Here is a 24,572-nt window from a genome sequence, read left to right as displayed (position 1 = left end):
CGAATCCACCACGACCCTTGCTAAATTGTTCCAAAAAATTGAAGCACAATGAGTCATGAGGACTAGATGGAACTCATCCAAGCATTCTGAAGGATTTTCAGAATGAATAAAAATATGCAATCTTTCATTAAAATCAGCCACTACTGGAGGATTGTGCAGTATCAAATGTCACACCCATATCTATTTTTTTTTAAAATGGTAGCATGCATGATCCTGATAATTACAGATCAATGAGTCTTTAAACTGGTTGAAAAGATAACTAACCACAGAATTATAAAACATGTAGATGAACGTGATTCATAGACTCAAACTTCAAGGCCAGAAGAGACCATCATGATCAGCTAGTCTGGCCACATCGCAGGCCACATAAGCTCACCCACCCACTCCTGTAATAGACCCATAGCCTCTGGCTGAGTTACTGAAGTCCTCCAATTTAAAGACTTCAAGTTATTACAAAAAATCCACCAAATTACACTAGTTTAAACCCACAAGTGACCCATGCCCCATGCTGCAGAGGAAGGTGAAAAAACCCCAAGGTCTCTGCCAATCTGATCTGAGGGAAATTCCTTCTTGACCCCAAATATGGCATTTAGTTAGACCCTGAGCATATGGGCAAGACCCACCAGCCAGACACCTGGGAAAGAATTATTTGTAGTGACTCAGAGCCCTTCCCATCTAGTGTCCCATCACCAGCTGTTGAAAGTGATTGACAATGAGAAAAGAAAAAATGTTTTGTAACAGAAAATCATACATCACTAATTACTCAAATTCTTTGATCAAGTCAAAAAAATTGTGAAAGCTGGATGTCAGGGATCTGTTCCCTCATTGGATGCTACATGAAAAGTGCAGACACATGAGTCCAATCCTTCCATCAGAAGCATTTGATGTCAACCTAGCAATGACTGGCTCTCAGCCCACCAGCCAAGACTATTTCTCCCCATTTCAGAGTCCCAAGTGAAACAGACACATAATCCAAAATTAGCAAGAGAGTAAACAAAAGGGTGAAGAAGAAGAAAGTCTATAGTCAATTCTAGCCAAGATATTTGGCCTGTCTTTCTTTAGAGGGGCCCTGGATGGGCTATAGTCCACTCCAAATTTCTTCGGGTCTCCAGCACAAGTATTAGGATACAATCTCTTCCCCCTTTTTAGCACAGGGGATCTGTCTTCACTTTCTGTGAGGGCAGAGTCTCTGCTAGCTCCCAGGCCTCTCCCAGCTGCTTTCCCAGGGCTCCCTTCAACAACCTGCTCTCTTTCCAGGACTGCCCACTACTGAATGGAGTTTCTGCCTTTTAAACGCCTTCTCCATTCCTGACATGACATGCAGGTGCAACAGGGTTGAGCTACTCCAGCCCAAAGTATATCCTGCACCCCTTCCATGTCAATGCAGGGTTTATATACCCCATCACAAAGGGGAACTGGGTGACATATGGACTTTTCAAAAGAGACTTTGACAAAGAAACGATTGAAAAAGGTAATTATGGGGTGAGATTGGATTGTAATGGATTAGAAGCTGGCAGAGACAACACAAAGAGCAGGATGGTCACGGTGAAGGGTTAACAGTGGACTGTTCACATTTCCATACCAGAATTGGTGATGTTTAGAACATTCATAAATGATCTGAAAAAACGGAATTACACAATGAAGTGGCAACAGGTGCACGTGGTACAATACTAACTAGGTTAATCAAGACTCAGCAGGATGCAACTGGATTAGACGAATTAGCATCAAGGTGGCAGATGTGAATTATTTTACATTTGTAAAAAATGAATGACGTTTGGAGAAATAATCTGAACTACTCATACGGAAAAATAAATATTGCAATGTTTTCAATCAGCTGTAACCATTCAGAGGAAAGATCTAAGTGTCATTGGGGACAGCTCAATGTAATGCATTGTTTGCACTGGTGCAAAATAGGACTAGCCTCAATGTGACCTAGGTAAATGGCACCAGTGCAAGCCCCATCTAAGTGCAGTGTATGTACACTCAAGGGTTGCACTGGTGTAGCTCCACTGGTGAAAATACACCGATATAACCCCCCCCCAAAAAAAAACTTACCCCTCACCACCACCACATTCCAGTATAGACAGGACCAAAAAGTTGATTTGGAAGGTTACAAAAGCATGGTGGAAACCATTTACAAGATCAAATTGTGCAAATGTTTCTTGAGTGGCAGAGGCTGATTTCACCAAAATATAGTGTGTAAAGCAAGCACCCTGATCATTTATTACACAAAACAGCTATATATAAAGTGCCCCTAAAAGAATGAGGAGAGATGTTAAATTGGATTAAGCCATAGTTAATCAAGTCTATATGCATTTAATTTTTATTGAGTAGAGTTTTGGATTCTAGGTGTTTGTGTCCTAAAGACATATTGATCAAATGTAGAATTGTAGGAACAATTATGACTACTCTTCAAATCAATCTGAACAGTAGGGATGGATACTCTCAGCTTTATGGGCTTATCTTTTAAAGCCGGCTGTACTTGACTGGTGTGTTTGTTAGCATTCACAATTTTATCAGATCCCCAATATTATATTTAGTGTATAACCTTTTCTCAACCAAAAACATGCTGAATAGGATACAGGATTGTGGACTTTCACATTTGGGTTACAAAGAAACATTTTAGGTAGTGAAAGGATAAAGCATTTGTCCTTGACTAGAAAGATAGCATTTGACCAGCATATTATGCTGGTCATTTAGAAATCTATGTTTCTCTTTATCCAAAAGTCATCATTCAGCCTAAGTGATTTGTTAATATTTTTGTATATTCCTTTTACTCACATATCAGCTATATACACAACAGAAGTGATTGTAAATGGATATAACTTTCACACCAATACAGGGAGATCTGATGGGTCATCTAACCCATCCCCCTCCATGATGTGGATAATTTAATTATTGTTAAACCATTCTTGATAGATGGATGTCATTTCTGGCCTTGAATATCTTCTGGTGAAGGTGATACCATCTCCCTTGGCAAACTGTGCACACATCTATCTAATGAAAGCCCAGGCAAGACATTAAAATAAAGCAGGAACAGACTTTGTGACCTTCTGATAATCTAACTGTGGGCTTCGGGCCAACTGTTCCACACACTAAAATGAGAAAGGTAATGATTTCTCTAACTTTAGACTCAGGCTGTAATTCAGCATTGCTGAAACTGCAGTAGCAACAACTATGAGGACACTAATCCAGAATGGATCACAGAGAAATAAGACTCTGGATGAGGGACAGTTTGAAGAGGTGACTTTGACGAACATTCAAAAGCCTAACAAAAAGGGTATAAATTTTTTAGATCGCTAAGATGTCCTATCTAAGTAATGAAATCATTCCATAAGGCAACAAATAACTCCCTGAGGTTTGTAAAGAGTATCAAGAACCTAAGGCCTGATCCAAAGCCCATTGGAGTCAATGGAAAGAGGACTTCTACTGACTCCAGCGGCCTTTGGTTCAAACCGCTATTTACTATGGGCCCACTACTGAAGAACAAAGATTAAAAATCAAACATTAACAATCTTATCTTCCAATGACTGCAAGCATTTGTGGGAAATTATCATTAATTGTTATTAAATTAAGATCTATCAAATCAGTGTCCCACTCTCATAGGTGTTCTACAGACAAAGTAAAGAAAACCCCTGTCTGCGAAAGCTTAAAAGTAGTTAAAAACAAGACATAACAAGTAGATGAAAAACAAAATGTAAAACTATATATAGTGCAGAATTATTTTATGTATTTGTACTGAGGCAGTGACTTGAGGCCCCATTGTTCTAGCTACCATACACAGACATGATGAAATGTCAGCCCCTGCACCAAATAATTAACACTCTAAATGGTATAGTAGCAAGTGTGGCAGAGCTCCAACCTTGTCCCCATGGGTCCCGTGCTTCCATGCAGTTTATGGTAGCCTCAGAGGCTCACTGCAACCCTCCATGTAGCCCTTCTCTCTCTAGGGCCAGGGTTACAGTCTACTCAGCCCTTTTCATCATAAGCCAGCAAGGAGGTCAGTGAGAGAACTCCCAGTCTCTGTTGTCCCTATGGGCTTATTCCCGAACAGTTTAGCCTCCTGCCCTGACAGGGACCTGTCTTCCCCTCCCAAGGTGTTTCTGTAATGTCGGGTTGGGGGGAACCCAGGCCCGCCCTCTACTCCGGGTTCCGGCCCAGGGACCATAATGGCAGCAGTTGTTGGCAGCCGACCTTTCACTGCCAGAGTTGCTACATTTCCCTGGGCCACTTCCCCGCAGCTCTCCCGCTTCTCTCTCTTAACACCTTCTTCACCCTTACCTTAGGGATCCCTTTTCAGTGGCTTGAGGGTGTCTTCATTACCCAGCCCTTCAGCCGCACTTCCTCTCCTCTGGCTCCCTGGCTCTCCTCGGCCTGATCGGCGTGAGCCCTTTTATAGTATCAGAGGAGCCTTAATTAGAGTCAGGCGTTCGCATTAGCCCAATAGCTTCGGCTGACTCTTTGCAGGCTAATTGGAGTCATGTGTCCACCCTACCCTGGAGCAGCCCCTGCTCTGGTCAGTCAGGGAACAGAAAACTGCTTATCCAGTGGCCAGTATATCTGCCTTCTACTACACTGCTGTACCCAACTGGCCAGGGTCTATTACACAAGCTATACATATATTTATATTTCCAAATGGGGTATTTCTAAACATCTAGTGCTCGCCCAGATTTAGCTAGTTATTCCTCAGTCAATGATGCAGTTTGTAAAATATGTATCACATGGCATGTTATTAGGACTCAAAAGAATGCAAGAATGCATTCTAAAACTCAAAATAGGGTGAATCCAAGGACACTTCAGCAGAACCCCACCCTTTTGTGCAGGGCTTGTCTTCATGCAGCCAGTCCTTTGATCAGTCTCCGTGGGCTTAGTTGTTCCATCCACCAGGAGGTTGGTCCAGGCAGCAAGTGGTCTCAGATGCTTGGCTGAAACCAGGCTTCTCTCACCAAGGGAGAAGCGGAGTTCCGTTCTCCATCCTGGTCAGCCCCAAATGGAGCAGGGCCTTCTCCATAACTCCCCTCTCCACATCCAACATCTGTTACCAGGGTAGCAGGACAGGGCCAGTTGGGTCCACAGGCCCTCATTAACCTCCTCCCCACCAGTGTGGGGCCTGTACACACATCACAGAGTCATAGATAACTGCCTGAACATGAGCTCTGAACATGCTGCAACAAAGAGAGGCCAGCGTGATCCTTCGTTGTAATAAAAAGGGAATATCAAGTTGGGAAGCGGTCTTGCCTGTGTACGCAGCACTGGTAAGGCCACTCCCAGAATACTCATGGCCAGTGATGTCTCCACTTCAAGAAGTATGTGGAAATACTGGAGAGAATTCAAAGGAGGGGCTGGAAATAAAGCCTAACTATATGAGGCTTAAAGAGTTCAGTCTATTCAGCTTATCTAAGAGCAAGTTGAGAGGTATGTGGAGATACTTACCAGGGTCGTCCCTAGACATACGCAGCATATGTACCAAATTGCCCCAAATTTCATGGTGCCCTAGGCAGCTGCATGCTGCATACATGTCAGCACCAGCACCAGCCCCGGCGACCAGCCCTATCCCTCAGCTGGCCCCCGCGTGGGCTGCGCTCACTGCAAGGGGCAGGGCCGTCCCTAGGGGGGTGTGGGGCCCCGGGGAGGGGGCCCACCTCTTAGCCTTCTTCCCTCCTCCGCCCCCAGCCCGCCCCCATTCCACCTCTTCCCCCCACAACCCCGCACTCACCGGCAGCAGCGGGAAGCAGAGCAACCCAGACCCAGCCCGCTCCAGTCCACCAGCTCCCAGCCATGGCACTCTGCTTCCTGCCGCTGGTGAGTGCGAGGAGGTTGGGGAAAGGATGCTCCCAACACTCACCGGCAGCGAGAAGCGGAGCAACATGGCCCCAGCCTGCTCTGCTTCCCTTGTCCCAGCCCCAGCCATGTCACTTGGATTGGGAAAAGGACTGCCGGTGAGTGTGGGGGAATCCCTCCCCCCACAAGCCCCGTCCCGCGAGGGGGTAAGGGATCTCTGGGGCTGGGGGCAAGGGATCTCCTGTCTCTGCAAACTGTAGAATTTTCCCCAGAAACCAGATTAAAGCATATTCTTTAGAAAGGTATCTAAAGACTCCAAGTGACGGTGAATCAATCACCTCCCCTGGCAAGCTGCTCCTGTGTTTAATTACACTCATGGCTAGGAAATTCTTATTTCAAGGTTGAATTTATCTCAGCTCAACTTCCAGCCGTTGGATCTTGTTTATGTCTGTGCCTGCAAGATGGAAAAGCCTCAGACATCTTTTCCATGTGTAAGTATCAGGGCCGTTCCTAGCCATTTGGGTGCCCTACGCAGCCCCAGGCCTCCCCTTCTCCTCCCACCAGGGTCTGGGAGGCAGGAGCTGTGTGGGGGGGAGCACTTTTGGGGGCCCCACAGGCCCAGAGTGGCCCGGGGGATTAGCAGGGGGCTGCTGACTTATTATACACTCCAGCAATATTCTGTGACCGTGAACCAAATGCAAGCATTTCATTCCAACTACTGAAGGTCTGAATCACTGTTTGTCTTTGAGCAAAAAGCTCCCATAGATGGCTGAAAAGTCCTCCATTTCGTTTTGTCCAATAAGGACAGATGCAAAGCAGAGGAAAAATGATAAAAGGATATTGTAGGGAGGGTTGTGGTACTGCGACCCTTACTTCTGCTGCGGCGGCGCTGCCTTCAGAGCTGGGCAGCTGGAGAGCAGCGGCTGCTGGCCGGGAGCCCAGTTCTGAAGGCAGAGCTGCCACCAGCAGCAGCAGAGAAGTAAGGATGGCATGGTCTGGTATTGCCACTCTTATTTCTGCACTGCTGCCTGGAGAGTTGGGCCCTCAGTCAGTAGCCACCATTCTCCAGCCACCCAGCTCTGAAGGCAGTGCAGAAGTAAGGGTGGCAATACCATGACCCCCCCCCCAAAATAACCTTGCGGCCCCCCTGCAACTCCCTTTTGGGTCAGGACCCCCAGTCTGAGAAACACTGGTCTCTCCCATGACATCTGTACAATATAGGGTAAAATCACACAAAAGACCAGATTTCACAGGGGGAGACCAGATTTCATGGTCTGTGACACGTTTTTCATGGCCGTGAATTTGGTAGGGCCCTACATATAAGCTTTCAGATCTTACTAACCTGTCTAATTCCAATACAACAGCATGACAGAAGCCCTGACTTAGGTGAAGAATTTCAAAATGTTCGGCATTGAGTGAGGCATCCTCTAATCTAAATGAGCTGCTTTCAGAATTTCCAGCCAGTTAAGCAATTGATTGGTTGTACATTCCTAAGTGCTTTATGATGAGCTATTTTTCAAGGAACAAGGACAGCAAAATGGGGGAGAAGCGGGCACAGGGAGGGGAATTTAGAATTGCAAGATATATTTTTGTTAGACCAAACAATTAAACCTAAGAGGCCCTATTATGTCCTCAGGTACATGGATGCAATCCCCACTGGCTTCAATGGGAGTTGCATACACATATCAGAAGGCAGAATTTAACCTAAGACGTTAAGGCAAGATCAGAAAAGTAGAAAGTGTTTGGCAAGAAATGCATACAGCAAAAAGGGTGCCTTTCTTTAAAGCCACCAGATACATTAAGGCTAAAATCTTCAAACCTGGATTTCTCCTACATCTCTATTTAGGCACCGAAATACAACTGGACCCATTTTTGGAAGCACTAACCACTTGCAAATTCTGTTGAAGTCCGCCTGCGGGACTGTCCTGATGGGCCTCAGAGATCCTGGCCAAAAAAGCTAGCCTCCAACCCCTCCCCCGCAGCCTCAGCTCGCCGCGCAGGCAGTGCGTCTTGCACCCACCCACCTCCCAGGCTTTCCAATAAGCCTGTCCTGCCGCTCTGACCTGCATGGTAAGGGGGCAGCGGGTGGTCAGGAGACAGGGAGCAGGGGGGGGGTTGGGGGATCCCGGGAGGGGGCAGTCAGGGGACTACGAGTGTGGGGGGTTGGATGGGTCAGGGTCCTGGAAGGCCTGTCAGGGGGCGGGGTGTGGATAGGGGTCAGGGGAGGGTAGTCCCAGGAGGGGGCGGGAATAGGAGCTGAAAGTGTTCAGCCCAACTGAAAGCTTGTATTTAGGAGCCTAAATATAAAGATAGGAGTAACTTTAGCCATCCAAGTGTGAAAATATTATGGCCATAGAAAATAAAATCATCCAGGTAATTATTATATTATGTTTTGGAATTTTATATACATTTTAAAGTGACTTTCTTTTCACTACTATTACTTCAGGAAGATAAGAGAAACAATTAGGATTACACTCCACCTCTGGGTGGAGGGAAGGTATTTCCTTTTTAGAACTCAATCCAATCTCTCACTTTTCTTCTCTCTCTCTCTCACCCACTCAGGTTCTTGCTTCACAATAAAACAGGTATATTCTCTGTAAGCAAGGGTAACAAGCATTGTGGGGGTTACATATTATATTTGCTTTGGTTGGTTTTGGTGGGCAGGTTATCATTCTAGCAACACACACACACATAGATTTATATGCAGCAGTACTGAGAAATGGTCTGTTTTTCTCATTGGAGGAAATGCTTTTAATAGAGATAAGCCAAACATGCAGGAGTTTAAGAAAGTATAATACTTAGGCTTAGAAGGACATGATTTTTACTGGTAAATGTTGATAAACATCAATTTCACCGTACACACACAAATGGACAAAAAATATTTCCAATTATAATGATTAGAATTTACCGATCGGCAAAGTAAGAAAAATGCTGCTTGAGAACTTATTAGAGTTGGATTTAAGGATATTCACTTTTGCTGACAATTCGTATTTTGCCAGTTATAAAGCTTTAACTTTTTGAATCTCAATGTCGACTGTCATTAAATTGTTGTCTGACTCCTCCCATTGTCTGATCCCCAGATTTCCTGCAACTGTGAAAATTTAAATCAATAAAAATCAAAAAAGAAATGCTTAAACTCATAATTTTTCCACAGCTGTGAAAATTTAAATTGATAAAAATAAAAAAGAACAAACTGATATCAGTTGAAATTATAAAAAATATAAACTGAATTCTACTAAACTTAATAACTCTAACAACAGATCACTTAGGAACATCATGGTTGTCACTATGCTGCACACCATGGCAATCAAACGACTAGACAGATAAGGTAGAGGGCTATTTGTACATTCCAGGTTCCCCGCACATAGTAGTTTAAGGAAGAGGAAGTCCATTTAGAATTACATCAGGAACTACGCAGACGTATCCAATGATGAAATGGCTATTTTGAGTTCGTAGATCAAACGTGCTACCTTCTCGTTTTCCATTTTAAAGGGCTGCTCTCACAGTCTTAACAATTTTTGATTATGAAAGTTGGAAGTTAGCAAACCCCCAGTTGTTTTTGCTAGCTGCAGGAGCTACCATGGCCATTCTTTGCTCCCTAGACCTCATGCCTGAACTCCCTCCCACACTTCCTGTTCCTCAAGTTGTTCTTGGGGACTTGGTGGGGAGGTGGTAGTTCTTACCACTATCTTTGGGTTTGGGAGTGGAGTCTCCCAGCTCCCTTCCCCTTCTCTCTCTCCTTAGGTTCAGGAAGGACACGACTAAATCATGCTAGAAAGCTGGATGGAAATCCTGTCCCTCTACAGACCTTACAGGAAGGGTCTGAATATTGGATTGGGAGTGCGTGTCTACACAGAGGGAGTGGTAGGGGACTGGAACCACAGACTGGGGGAGCGAGCACTTTCATTGTTGCTCTCATTGTCAGCTCATTGAGCATGGCAGAATTCCATGCTAGCCATAGGCAAGGCACAAGTCTTCTCCTGCATCCAGCCTCCTCCATGTTCATACTGTATGCGCTCCTATATAAACCAGGAATCACTTCATCTACCACTGAAGTGCAGCTGCCTCTTAATAATAGTACATTACAAGGCTAAAAGGTACTTTCTGATTTCTACTCAATATTTTGCAAGAGCTTCTGAGCAAAGACCTTAGCACCAGCCATAAGCAGTTGGAAGAATCAGGCCGTCTGAAGTTTTAAGTCTCATTAACATGCACTTCATGCTGTGGTTTACATAAATCATATGGCTCATTATCATTTCTCTGTGGTACAGTGCATTTCACTCTGGTTGGCAACTGAATTAATTCCTGTTTGCAGAAAAAAACGAATATTTACAATAGGTATTTTAGTTTTCTCACTATATTTCTATAACACATTTGTTCCTGCAGAGTTTAAAAGGCCTCCAGATTCCTGATTGGTAGGGGAAAAAATCTTTTACATTTTCTGATGCTAACACAGGTAGCAGACTTTGAAAACGTAAGTGGAAAAGGCTATATTGGAGGTAATAAATTTTATGTTCCTCTTCTCTGTCACATAATTGCTGTTACCCCAAAACCCTTCTGGCATTTTGCTGGGAACAGAAAGTACAAAAACAGTTCCTTCCTACAACTTGTGAAGTTCTGCTCCCAACTGGTTAAGGGCAACTACCTTCAGCATCTAGGATACTTGGTCCAAATGCATGAGAACAGAGGCCAAAACAGTTTTGTTTGATTTTAAGACCAGAAGAGACCAGAAAGATCATCTAGTCTGATCCCTTGCATAGCACAGGACAAAGAACCAATATATTGTTCAACTATAGGGAGGAGGAAAAAAGATAGTGAGCAAAAGAAATTAGCAACCTGTTTGGAAAATAAAACCCACATATTCCCTCCACTTCTCCCACTCCCAGAGCACAAAGCTCCAATGAGAGTTATATAGTTTGTAAAATTGCCTTGTGATTTCAACAACACTACTGAGTCTCATTTGGGGTCTGAGTCAGTCAAAGCCGACTGAAGTCAATGGGAATATTTCCAATGGATTTCACCAGCCCTTGGATTGGGCCTTTGGAGCAACGCAATACTTTCAGGTGGCTTGGTAGTATTTTGTTCACCAGCTCCTTTGAGAGTGCTTGGAGAGACACACTGAACAGGATTCAAAGACTGGCAAAAAGCTTACTGTGGCTGAATTATGCAGAAAACAAGGTATTTTTTCTGCAATTGCCATGTACTAAAAATATCTCAAAAGTCTTTTTATTAATCAAAGCCAACAGCTAGCAGTCATGTCTGCTTTGTTAATCACTGATTGCTGGCTGAGGGACAATTTTTTTTTTTTTGAAGTGGACCCATAACAGAGCACACACTTTACCAAAATAACAATCTGTCTTCCATCCTAGCCTCTCTTTTATAGGGGCACTTAAGAATATTGCCTGTAACTCTAAATAGAAAGGGTGATGTGTAGTATAAACGTTATCTTTGATCTGCATAAATCAGTGATAAATCTTTCTTTGTGCCAGCAGCCTCTCCGCCCAGACTCTTGATGTGATATTCTCCGTGGTTAATCATGCTAATATGCAGCCTAAGAGCTAAAGTACATTTCAACATCCACTTGAGGATACAGGTCTCCACTTAGGACTATAGCCTGTCTTCTGTACCTTCCTCCTCAGCCCTTCCGTTGCTCCTGGTCTGTACAGTACCTGTAGTTCTTAGGAAGAGGAATTCTAGCACACTCAGTGGGGTGGGGGCACAGCCATGGTCACATATTCATCTCACCCTCTTTTAGGCACCTAGCACCCACTGGGACATTACGGTCAGGTGCACAATAATACAAGATGATGGGGAGCCCTTTGTGCCTTTCCTCACCTTGTGCACCCACTCAAGGGCTGACTAAAAACTCAACTTGGATTTTAAAACCAAAGAGGTTTACACCTACCTTGCGCACTCCCTGCAAATCAAAATGATCTGACCAATACTAGGTCTTCTTCTCTCTGCTACCCCTAAGCTTGTGTGAGGCTATCACTTCCAGTTTAGCATCCAGATTTTGAAGACCGAGAATGAATTAAAGGCTTTCAGACCTTTGCAGAGCCACAGCCAAGGTCAGATACTCAGCACCAACCAAAGAATAAAACTCTTTGAAAGAGCTGCCGCATTGAAAGACCACTTCTTCCCCAGTGATTATGCCATCCTGACTTCTAATCATAAGGACCCGTACATTTCAAATACAATTATCAAGGAAACACGTTTAGGGCCAAATTCTTACCTCTGTTGTACCCATGCAACCACTACTTCTGTGTCAATTCTAAAAGGCAATTTGATAATCTAGCACTCACACATTAGGCAAAGCTCCAACAATCTGAAACTGATCTGTGCAAGCCATCCTATTCTCAGACTAGAGAGTATCCACTCTCATGAACCTAAGTGTTTGAGTGGGTTGCTAGGTTCCACTAAAAAGAAAAGAAGGACTTGTGGCATTTCAATTTCCTGTTTGGCCAGCATGGCAAGCTGCAGGTGAGTGCAGAGCTCATCAGCAGAGGTGACCAGGATGGAGTCCCAGAATCGCAAAAGAGCTCCAGCATGGACTGAAGGGGAGGTACGGGATCTGATCGCTGTATGGGGAGAGGAATCTGTGCTATCAGAACTCCATTCCAGTTTTTGAAATGCAAAAAACATTTGTCAAAATCTCCCAGGGCATGAAGGACAGAGGCCATAATAGGGACCCGAAGCAGTGCCGCGTTTAACTTAAGAAGCTGAGGCAAGCCTACCAGAAAACCAGAGAGGCAAACGGCTGCTCCGGGTCAGAGCCCCAAACATGCCACTTCTATGATGAGTTGCATGCCATTTTAGGGGGTTCAGCCACCACTACCCCAGCCATGTTGTTTGACTCCTTCAGTAGAGATGGAGGCAACACGAAAGCAGGTTTTGGGTACGAGGAAGATGATTATGATGAGGTTGTAGATAGCTCACAGCAAGCAAGCAGAGAAACCAGTTTTCCCGACAGCCAGGAACTGTTTCTCACCCTGGACCTGGAGCCATTACCCCCCGAACCGACCCAAGGCTGCCTCCCAGACCCGCCAGGTGGAGAAGGGACCTCTGGTGAGTGTACTTTTAAAATAGTATACATGGTTTAAAAGCAAGCATGTTTAATGATTAATTTGCCCTGGCATTCGTGGCTCTCCTGGATGTACTCCTAAAGCCTTTGCAAAAGGTTTCTGGGGACGGCAGCCTTATTCTGTCCACCATGGTAGGACACTTTACCACTCCAGGCCAGTAGCACATACTTGGGAATCATTGTAGAACAAAGCATTGCAGTGTATGTTTGCTGGCATTCAAACAACATCCGTTCTTTCTCTCTCTGTGTTATCCTCAGGAGAATGATATCATTCATGGTCACCTGGTTGAAATAGGGTGCTTTTCTTAAGGGGACATTCAGAGGTGCCCGTTCCTGCTGGGCTGTTTGCCTGTGGCTGAACAGAAATGTTCCCTGCTGTTAGCCACAGGGAGGGGGGGAAGGGCTAGCCACGTGGTAGGGGGAGGCAAAATGCAACCTTGGAAGGAAAGCAGATGTGCTATGTATGTAATGTTAGCAGCAAGGTTTACCGTGACAGAGCGTACCCATTGTTCTATAAAATGTGTCTTTTTAAATACCACTGTCACTTTTTTTTCCTCCACCAGCTGCACGTGTTTCAAGGATAACAGGAGCTTCTCCTTCCCAGAGACTAGTGAAGATTAGAAGGCAAAAAAAACCGCACTTGTGATGAAATGTTCTCTGAGCTCATGCTGTCCTCCCACACTGACAGAGCACAGATGAATGCGTGGAGGCAGACAATGTCAAAGTGCAGAAAAGCACAAAATGACCGGCAGGAGAGGTGGCGGGCTGAAGAGAGGGCTGAAGCTGAAAGGTGGCAGCAGCATGATGAGAGGAGGCAGGATTCAATGCTGAGGCTGCTGGAGGATCAAACTAATATTTTCCAGCATATGGTTGAGCTGCAGGAAAGGCAACTGGAGCACAGATCGCCGCTGCAGCCCGTGTAACCAACCACCCTCCTCCCCAAGTTCCATAGCCTCCTCACCCAGATGCCCAAGAATGCGGTGGGGGGGCCCCCAGCCACCCAGCCACTCCACCCCAGAGGATTGCCCAAGCAACAGAAGGCTGGCATTCAATAAGTTTTAAACTTTTAAAGTGCTGTGTGGCCTTGTCTTTCCCTCCTCCACCACCCCTCCCCATGCTTCTCTCTTCCACCACCCCTCCCGGGCGACCTTGGCAGTTATCCCCCTATTTTTGTGATGAATTAATAAAGAATGCATGAATGTGAAGCAACAATGACTTGATTGCCTCTGCAAGCGGTGATCGAAGGGAGGAGGGGAGGGTGGTTAGCTTACAGGGAAATAGAGTGAACCAAGGGGTGGGGGTTTTCATCAAGGAGAAACAAAACAGAACTGTCACACCATAGCCTGGCCAGTTATGAAACTGGTTTTCAAAGCTTCTCTGATGCGCACCGCGCCCTCCTATGCTCTTCTAGCCGCCCTGGTGTCTGGCTGCGCGTAACCAGTGGCCAGGCGATTAGCCTCAACCTCCCACCCCGCCATAAACGTCTCCCCCTTCCTCTCACAGATATTGTGGAGCGCACAGCAAGCGGTAATAACAATGGGAATATTGGTTTTGCTGAGGTCTGAGTCAGTAAACTGCGCCAGCGCGCTTTTAAGCATCCAAATGCACATTCTACCACCATTCTGCACTTGCTCAGCCTGTAGTTGAACAGCTCCTGACTGCTGTCCAGGCTGCCTGTGTATGGCTTCATGAGCCATGGCATTAAGGGGTAGGCTGGGTCCCCAAGGATAACTAAAGGCATTTCAACATCCCCAACAGTTATTTTCTGGTCTGGGAATAAAGTCCCTTCCTGCAGCTTTTGAAACAGACCAGAGTTCCTGAAGATGCGAGCGTCATGTACCTTTCCCGACCATCCCACGTTGATGTTGGTGAAACGTCCCTTGTGATCCACCAGTGCTTGCAGCACTATTGAAAAGTACCCCTTGCGGTTTATGTACTTGCCGGCTTGGTGCTCCGGTGCCAAAATAGAGATATGGGTTCCGTCTATGGCCCCACCACAGTTAGGGAATCCCATTGCAGCAAAGCCATCCACTATGACCTGCACATTTCCCAAAGTCACTACCCTTGATATCAGCAGATCTTTGATTGTGTGGGCTACTTGCATCACAGCAGCTCCCACGGTAGATTTGTCCACTCCGAATTGATTCCCAACTAACCAGTAGCTGTCTGGCGTTGCAAGCTATTGCCACTCACTTCTCAACTGTGAGGGCTGCTCTCATCTTAGTATTCATGTGCTTCAGGGCAGGGGAAAGCAAGTCACAAAGTGCCCTTACGCATGCGAAAGTTTCGCAGCCACTGGGAATTGTCCCAGATCTGCAACACTATGCAGTCTCATCAGTCTGTGCTTGTTTCCCGAGCCAAGAATCGACATTCTACCATATGAACTTGCCCTATTAGCACCATGATGTCCACATTGCCAGGGCCTGTGATTTGAGAGAAGTCTGTGTCCATGTCCTCATCACCACGCTGACATCACCTACTCGCCAGGTTTTGCTTTGCCAGGTTCTGGTGCTGTATATACCGCTGGATAATGCGTGTGATGTTTAATGTGCTCCTAATTGCCAAAGTGATCTGAGCAGGCTCCATGCTTGCCGTGGTATGGAGTCTGCACAGAAAAAAGGCGCGGAACAATTGTCTGCCGTTGCTCTGATGGGGGGGAGGGGCAACTGACGACATGGCTTACAGGGTTGGCTTACAGGGAATTAAAATCAACAAAGGGAGTGGCTTTATTGTCAAGGAGAAACACACACAACTATCACACAGAATGGCCCGCTCAAGGATTGAACTCAAAACCCTGGGTTTAGCAGGCCAATGCTCAACCCACTAAGCTATCCCTCCCTCTGGTATTTCAGGCAGGACTGAATCTCCATTAAAGTTTTCAAGGTGACCCTGACAGACCTCACCAAAACAATTGTCGGCCATTGATTTCACAGAGGGAGGGAGGGAGGGGGAGCAAATGAATACCAAACAAATGTGGTCTGTTTCTTGTTTTGATCCACTCCATCTATCTTTTAGATCTTTGGCTGGCAGCAGACGATGCAGTAGGACTGCAAGCCATCCATATCTCCTGCCTGCTCACCATAAGATGGTACAATAGGACTGCCTGCAGGACTAAAGAGAATGACCTGGTCGAGTCACTCCTAATTTAGTCCCTGCGCTCATGTCTGCCCAGGCGCTCCTGACCGACCTTACTGAGGCGGCCAGGAGCACCTCGGACACCATGAAGATGGTTTTCAGGCCTATTGCACTATCTGCTGCCACAAGGCAATGGGTTGCTGCTGCTGTGTAGCAATGCATCTGCCAGCACCCAGGAGACATACAGTGACAGTGAGCTGAGCGGGCTCCATGCTTGCCATGGTATGGCGTCTGCACAGGTAACTCAGGAAAAAAGGCGCGCAACAATTGTCTACCGTTGCTTTCACAGAGGGAGGGAGGGCGGGCCTGACGACATGTACCCAGAACCACCCGCGACAATGTTTTTTGCCGCATCAGGCATTGGGATCTCAACCCAGAATTCCAATGGCAGCGGAGACTGCAGGAACTGTGGGATAGCTACCTGCAGTGCAACACTCCGGAAGTCATGCTAGCCTCGGTACTGTGGAAGCACTCTGCTGAGTTAATGCACTTAGAGCATTTTTTGTGGGGACACACACAATCAACTATATAAAAACGATTTCTAAAAAAATGACTTCTATAAATTCGACCTAATTTCGTAGTGTAGACATACCCATAGATTCCAAGTCCAGTAGAGACCACTGTGATAATCTAGTCTGACTTCCTGTATGACACAGGCCATACAACTTCCCCAAAATAATTCCTAGATCGATCTTTTAGAAAAGCATCCAATCTTGATGTAAAAATTGTCAGTAATGAAGACTCCACCACTACCCTTGGTAAACTGTTCCAGTGGTTAATTACTCTCATTGTTAAAAATATACACTTTATTTCCCATCTTAACTTGTCTAGCTTCAACTTCCATCCATTGGATCATGTCATATCTTTCTCTGTGAGACTGAAGAGCCATTATTATATATTTTCCCCCAGATAGGTACATATGGACTATGATCAAGTCACCCCTTAAACTCAAGGAACTCAATCTATTTAATTTAAGAAAAAAGAAGGTTATCACTCTCTTAAGGCCTGTTGTCTAATCCTTTAATTATTCTTGTGGCTCTTGTCTGAGCCCTCTCCAATTTATCAACATCATTCAGAACTAGACACAGTATTCTTAGCAGTGGTTGCAGCAGTGTCAAAGATAGGGGTCAAATAAGCTCTCTTCTCCTACTCAGCATTCACCTGTTCATGCATCCAAGGCTTGCATTAGCCCTTTTGGACACAGTTTTGTTCTAGGAGCTCATGTTCAGCTGAAAGAAAAGGCGTACTTGTGGCACCTTAGAGACTAACAAATGTATTTGAGCATAAGCTTTCGTGAGCTACCGCTCACTTCATTGGATGCATTCAGCTGGTTACTCACAACCACCCACAATCTTTTTCAGAACCACTGCTTCCCAGGATAGAGTCCCCCACCATGTAAGCCTATATTTTTTGCTTGCAGACAGCTTACAAAGTAATTCAGATTACTTTGAATCAGTGACCTGTCCTGTTAATTATTTACCACTCCCCCAATTTTTGTGTCCACTGCAATATTTGTCAACAATTTTTTCATATTTCCTTCTAGATCATTGATAAAAATGTTAAATAGTGTAGGGCTAAGACCAATCCCTGAAGGGCCCTACTAGAAACATACTTGATTGATGATGATTCCCCACTTAAATTACATTTTGAGACCTATCAGTTAGCCAGTTTTGAATCCATTTAACGTGTGCCATGTTAATTTTATATCATTCTAGTTGTTTTAATCAAAATGTTATGTGGTACTAAGAACACCTTACAGAACTCTAAAAGGTAATAGTGTTGATGTAATATATTATCAACCAAACCTGTGATCTCACTTAAAAAAAAAAAAAAGTTAGTTTGACAGGATCTACTGCCCAGAAACCCATATTGATTTGCGTTAGTTATATTACCCCCCTTTAGTTCTTTATGGAGTCCTGTATCAGCTGCTCCATTATCTTGCCTGGGATCAATGTCAGGCTGACAGGTCTGTGATTACTGGGGTCATCCCATCTATCCTTTTTTAATTTTGGTACATTAGATTTCTTCCAGTCTTTTGAAACATCCCCAGAGTCCCAAGAGTTACTGAAAATCAACACTAACTGTTCAGCTCTTTTAAAACTCTTGGATGCAAGTTATCTGGACCCACGGATTTAAAAATGTCTAACTTTAGTACCTGATGTTTAACATCCTCTGAGATTCTAGAGGAATAGAAAGAGTTATCATCTGAGGTGACTATATAATCTGTTTTTCCTCCAAATACAGAACAAGTATTTATTGAACAATTCTGCCTTTTCTGCATTATTATAGCATTTCCATCTAGTAATGGATTAATAGCATTGCTAAGATTCTTTTTGTTCTTAAAAACTCCTCCTTATTGTGGGAGAAGGAGAAAAGGACCCATTAAAGAAACGGAGTAAAGCAGAGGACACTGAAGATGGGAGTGGGCAGAAACAAGAGGTAAAATATATGCCCAAGCAAAGCGCCAAACTAGATCTGAACAGAGGATGGAAGTTCCATTTTGCAAAGGATATTGAGATTTCGAAATCTGGCTTTGTTCTGAAGAAGAAAATTCTGAGGTTTACTTTTTCCTCACGTCCTTCAAAATGTTTCATTTCAACGAAACTGTTTTGTTTCAGTTTCCACTTAAAATTTGTGTGTTATATTAAATATCTAACCTAAAATTAAAAATTGCAGAACAAAAAGTCATTTTAAATCAAAAACATTGAACAAAAACACTGAAATGTTTCATTCTGAAACTGTCAAAATGGGATGTTCTGACTGTTGGATTTGGCTAGTTTGCTTTCTGAAAGAAACACAAGTGAAACTGACCAGATTTCACAAAGTGTTTCAATTTTGGCAGAACTGCATATTCCATAAGAATATGATTCCACTGAAGTTGCTCCAACCAGCTCTATTCCAAACAATGCACAAAGCTAACAGAGTCCATCACCTTCCCAATGCAAGCTTGTTCCCAGCACTGTATTCTCCTGTTTAGTTTAAATGACTCACACTGAGGTTCCACACATCAATTGAGAGAGACGGATCTTTGTTTTATGTATTGTTTTTTTCAGATTTATCCAAAAGTCAAAGTTACTCTGGAGAATTCCAGTGATTTATCTTCAGGTTTCAAACTTAACAGACCATGGAGAGGAACGGATCAGTTCACATCTCTTATTATTTCAGGAAGACATGATTGTGCTTGTTTACACTCAGGCTATGTTTTCAGATATATTTGTAAATGAAAGCTTCTTTTCTGTTGAAATTCAGATACACAATTTGGTGGCAAGGAGCAAATTCCATGGTCATGCATTAAATGGAGCCCTATTTTTAACATATGGGACAGTGAGATATGTGGCTTAAAATATCTCACTTCAAAACCTTTTTCCAAATATATAAAAGTTTATCAGATTTGGTCTACGTTTCTTTTTAATAGACACAATTGCATCCAAGATGCAAGAATCTTTCAAAATATGTTTTACTAGTATAAATGAATTCCTTAACCTTGTATTCTCTCAGGATATTGCAGGAGCATAAACATTTATCAGCTCATTTGTTTAGCCCTGTTCATGCTCAGTAATTCTCTATTGTTAAAACACAATCCTCTTCCTTTAGTACCGATTTCTGAGCACATAGCATAAGTCTCAATATTTAGCTATTTCTCACTTCTTTAATGTGATCTGATTTTCTTTTTGATCTAGATAATGCTGCCAGGCTGTTACGAGTAATACTGCAAGCTTAAAATGAAACTATATGCTACAAAAAACACTGCAATGCAATGTTACTGCACATCCGTCACTACAAAACAGCTCATTTCTTTGCCTATCTGGGACAATATCCATAAAATATCATAGTAGGAATGACAGGGTTTCAAACTTTCTGAAAATAGAAAGATACGTGTTCCCCAGAACTCTAAAGGCAAACAGATGTGGGGGTGAAAGTGAGGTATGCAACCCTGAAAACAAGGGGAAAGACAGATGGACCTGGGAGCCGAAAGAAAGAGGACCTGAACACAGAAGGCCAAAATGTAACTCTAAGAGTTCCTTCCAAATAACTGGTAACTGTATGTTTAGGTACAGAATTTGCTTGCATGCTACAAGTAGTACATTTTTCTATCGCAAGTTTCAAAGTTTTATTGCATTCAGCATACATTTTTCCCTTTTAAAGCCAGGTTTTCCAAAGAAATCCTACAGTCTTCCAAAATAGATTGTAAAATATCTAGAACTTTAAAGAAAAAAAGGTCTGAAATTTTCACAAAATTCTAATAAAACTTCTGCCATACCTTTGTTACCAGAGCCTAAAGAAAAGACTACAGAAACCTCATAGCTATCACTTGAGGGGTTTTGCAGGAACAATTCACTTTCACGTGGTGAATCTGCACAAGGTAACATTGCATGCTTGTTTCAGAAACAAGTGGGACTGGTCTTCTTTCCTTTCTCATTCCTCTCTCGGGATCCCTCTAGCACTCTAAATGGTGCTGCCTGTGCATGCAGAATGCGGCTTAAGAACACAAATTTTCAAATACCTTGACTGTAATAGCCTGCACGTTGCTCATTCTGGTGGGACCTGAGACATGCTGTTCCACTGCTTTTCTGGATTCCTTGACAGTTATCAGAATGAGGGTATAGGAAGTAACAATTACCCCACAGGGGATGATAAAGCAGAAGACAAAGAGAGCTACAGTGTAAGACATTGCCACCGTGTTTACACTTGATGAATGCCAGTCAATGCAGCAAGCTGTACCATAGGGCTCTGGTCCATACTCTCCCCAGTGAGCTAGGGGCGAACAGGCAAAAATTGCTGCATAGGCCCATCCGCAGGCTATCAAGATTCGTCCATGTTCTCGCCTAAATCTGTTCCCTGGAAGACATGAAACAATCAGTGAAGAACTGCTTGCAGCAGCATGATGGATTTGAATTATGCAAGCCAGAAAACAATGCATAGGCCCTTTTTATTGGATACTGGGTATTACAATTGTTTACCCACACACACCCAAGCTTGGGAGGAGCCCCCCATAAACATCCACAAAGCTATCTCATGGTCCTCCTTCAAATCCCCTATTAAACTCTCCCTTTGTTGTGATGCCTTAACAGGTAAGCAGCGGATGTGCCGAGATCACTGCCTATCATGCTGGCCAATATTAGCTCATTGTTTCCTTGTGCTCCCAGTCTGTCGCCCCCTGTTTTCATTTGTCTTAAGTTTAAGACTATAAATTCTTTGGGAGCAGGGATTGTCTTAGTTTTCTGTATAGCACCTAGTGAAATGGGGTTCTGGTCCAACAAGACTGGGTCTTCCCTGCACAAATAAAGAATATTCACAATGTAAATAAACAGTAAAAAATCTCCTTGTTATTCAAACTAAAGGCACCATAAAATGAGTTTGCAATATTCTGAACCCTAAATAACTGCAAGTTGGGTGAGCTGCAGACACAAGATGTTTCAGGTCCCACCTTGTTCACCTTTGTCTAAGCTTCTGGCCAGGAGGTTGAAGAGACAGCTTATTCTCAAGAAACGCTGCATCAGGAAATCCAGGGAAACAGAATAGAGCAAATACAACACACACACACGGTACTTCAGAAACCACTCATCTCAGATACTCAAACTGTAACTCTTATTTCCTGATTTCAGTTTGAGATGATTTCTCTTATGCTGTTATGAGGTGCCACGAATGGTATTTTTGCATATAGTGAATATACTGTACATCTGAGAGAGCCTCAAGCTGATTTTGTACTAAATCAAGCTTTCAGTTCATATGTCTAGTAAGTGCAGGGATCTCTGATCATGCTATTTGCAAATCCTCCCTCATATCATAAAATAAATAAGAGATCTTCACTGAAATTCAATTGATGTTTTGTGTGGAAACATAAAAGATGTAAGGAAATATTCAAGGGAACTTAAAAGAAATCAGATTACCTTAAAATGAAAGCTGGCACCCTCAGGCTGCTCGGAGTTATGCTGGGAAACCAGTCCAGCACAAATTAACACAGAACTGGAGGAGCGAGGGGTGATTGCAAAGGGAAGTTTCATAGTCATCTTACATCCCCTGTCACTGCAATTTGTGTTATGTGTTCCTTGGTCATAAGCAAGGACCCGGCTCCCTGCAGCTTCAAAATGTGCTCCATTTTAGAATGGTTCATAGTATGACTTTCAAACACAATGTTAACACTAATGAATCTAAAGAATGATCACCCTGATTTCAAACTAAAGGGCTGTCACCTAGAGAGATTCTACTAAATGTTTTGCCCCACACAAGTAGGGCCAAGTACTTGTAGGTCAGAGCTCATGATCCATGCCTAAAATGTTTATATCTGCCATTTTTCAGTTTATATGATAAGAAGATATTATATGATAAAGAAGACATTAAATGTACTTAACAGGGATGTTGCATCTTCAACACACTTTCACATTAATTAAATATTTAACCCTCACAATTATAATGTCTTTAAACAATCCAACACCAGGCATAGACAAGAAAAGAAACAAGATACTGTTAGTTGACATGTGTCTTGATTCAAGAGAAGGTCATCTTTGTTCTGGAAAATTTATCTCACTAAAAATAGGTAGTTCTGTTGGCACTGAATATGAAAGAGAGGGGCACCATTTGCATGGCTACACTTACTACAGTCATGCACATTTTTCTTGCAACACTACATCTTCAGGGATTTTAAAGCTGTTCTTTGAATAGTAGTAAAATGTGATGCTACATTTGTCTTTCCTATGTTACGTTGACTGGCATTCCTCTTATCCTAAGACGTGAGTGAGGTAATGAAGAAAGAACTTGAGTGGATGAACAAAAGAAAACATCTGAAAAGGTCAAAAGAATATAGTATGCATCTCTACCATTTACAAAAAATTAGGGTACTGAAATGCTGCTCATACCTGTACCAAGTCAAAGGTAATTGTACAAAATGAATCTTAAAGGGTATCAACTTAACCCAACCTTGCTTTCATTTTAACAGTTATTTCATGGCCCTCTTCTGAGTCATTTACCTCAGCGTAAGTGGGTTTGGATATAATAAACTAGGTTTATATAGCACCACACTCAATTATTGGGGAGAACAGATATATAAATCATTTGGCCCCCATGTAACACACCTCGACTAGCCAATGGCTGTCTTTGTCCAAGAACCAAATACTGAACAATCTGAGAGAGAAGGAAGTTAATTTACCATAAGCTGGGAAACAAATTTTGAGGCAGCACACAGTACTCAGTAATGTTAGTGTTGACAGACTGCAGATCCCAAAAAGTATACCGCAGAATGCATAGAACAAGCAAACTTGTTTACCATACAACCATCTGAAAATAAAACAAAAACAAGAGAGAGTCAACATTTAAATGCCGCATTCTTCCTGTAATTCAAAGGCAGATGGTAGAAAGTCCCTTGTAGTGGTCATTATTACAATGCTGACATTTACTATTCGAAAGTAGTGAGCATCATTGTGGTGTTAATGCTTGGTCAGCAGGTAACTGAAGGAGGACATTCTTACTGGAATATCCTAGTGCCATTAAAAAATTGTTGCCTGCCTTCATTTTTGAGGGGAGGTGAGAAGAAAGAAGAAAAAAAAAAAAAAACAGAGTCTGTTCAATTCAGCCACTTTCTGCCAAACTGTTCACTCTTTTTTCTCTGACACTAGCTGCTAAGAATTCAGTTCTCCTCATTCCTCTTCCTCTGCAACACTTTTAGGCACTGTCTACATGGAGCGTTGCAGCAGTTTAACTAAAGATATGAATTTAAACTGATTTAGTTAAACGAATGCAGTCCCCTGTGTGGGCACGTATTTCTGTATAAGAGTAGCTAATTCCAGTTTAAATTTAAGTTAGATTAGAAACTGGTTTAAGATAAACCAAATTAAGCTACCCAAATCAAAATCAGAGAGTGTCCACAAGTTTGTGTGTGGACAAGGCCCGAGTGGAGGATAAGAGAAGCATTCCGAAAGCAGCACTAATTAGAACAGTCCTGCAGTAAGGAGATGGAATCTCATAAATCCCTCTCTCCCTTCTCCCCCTCCCCCAAGTCATAGGGAAGAGTTAATAGAGGTGATTTTATACTGTAGCACTTGGAAGTAAATTGCTCAGGGGGTGATACAGTCATGAAAGTAAACAGTCAATAGCACTGATTTGAGCTAGGCAGTGTGTGGGCAGCTTTTGCGCATGCTCTCCCACAAGGATCAGTTTGGCATGAAAGACTTCCGCTTGAACCTTGCCATTTAGCCATGCTAGATTGCGTCTTACCTTGTTGCTTCCTAGAGCTGCTCTGCAGGAAATGCCAACATTTGGCGGGGGTGAGGGGGGGTGGGGGGGTTCCGTTCTGAATCTGAGCGAAAAATATTGGAAATTTCCTGCGAGACGAAGTTTTCAAAATAGTTTGTTCTGATAAAATTCATCCCAATTTGGGTTTTTTAAAAATTATATTCTAATTTTATATTTTAAAGTACAATACCTTTCAGAACAAAGTCATTTCAAAACAAAACATTTGCAGTGTTCCATCCCCCTGAGGTCAGGTTCTGTTTGATCTTTATCAAACTTCCCCGCCCCCCATTTTTTTTTTTTAAACAAAAATTTCATCCAAAAAAAATCAACACTTTCCCCAGGAAGT

The 24,572-nt window shown here is 43.3% G+C and overlaps 1 protein-coding gene across 1 annotated transcript in view; it reads right to left on the bottom strand.

The window, feature by feature from the left end:
• The window catches only part of LOC140906749 (opsin-5-like), a 54,250-nt gene that overhangs the window by 8,315 nt on the left and 21,363 nt on the right, over positions 1-24,572 (bottom strand). Inside the window, exons 4-5 of the mRNA XM_073331317.1 lie at positions 23,145-23,272; positions 20,502-20,836 (exon numbers count right to left, since the gene is read on the bottom strand). Of these exons, the coding sequence (XP_073187418.1) occupies positions 20,502-20,836; positions 23,145-23,272 (463 nt within the window). The remainder of the gene's footprint in view (positions 1-20,501; positions 20,837-23,144; positions 23,273-24,572) is intronic.

This window comes from Lepidochelys kempii, chromosome 2, assembly GCF_965140265.1.
Source record: "Lepidochelys kempii isolate rLepKem1 chromosome 2, rLepKem1.hap2, whole genome shotgun sequence".
In the NCBI taxonomy this organism is placed as follows: Eukaryota; Metazoa; Chordata; order Testudines; family Cheloniidae; genus Lepidochelys; species Lepidochelys kempii.
Note: the sequence above shows the minus strand (reverse complement) of the source record. Positions and strands in the feature narration are given on the sequence as shown.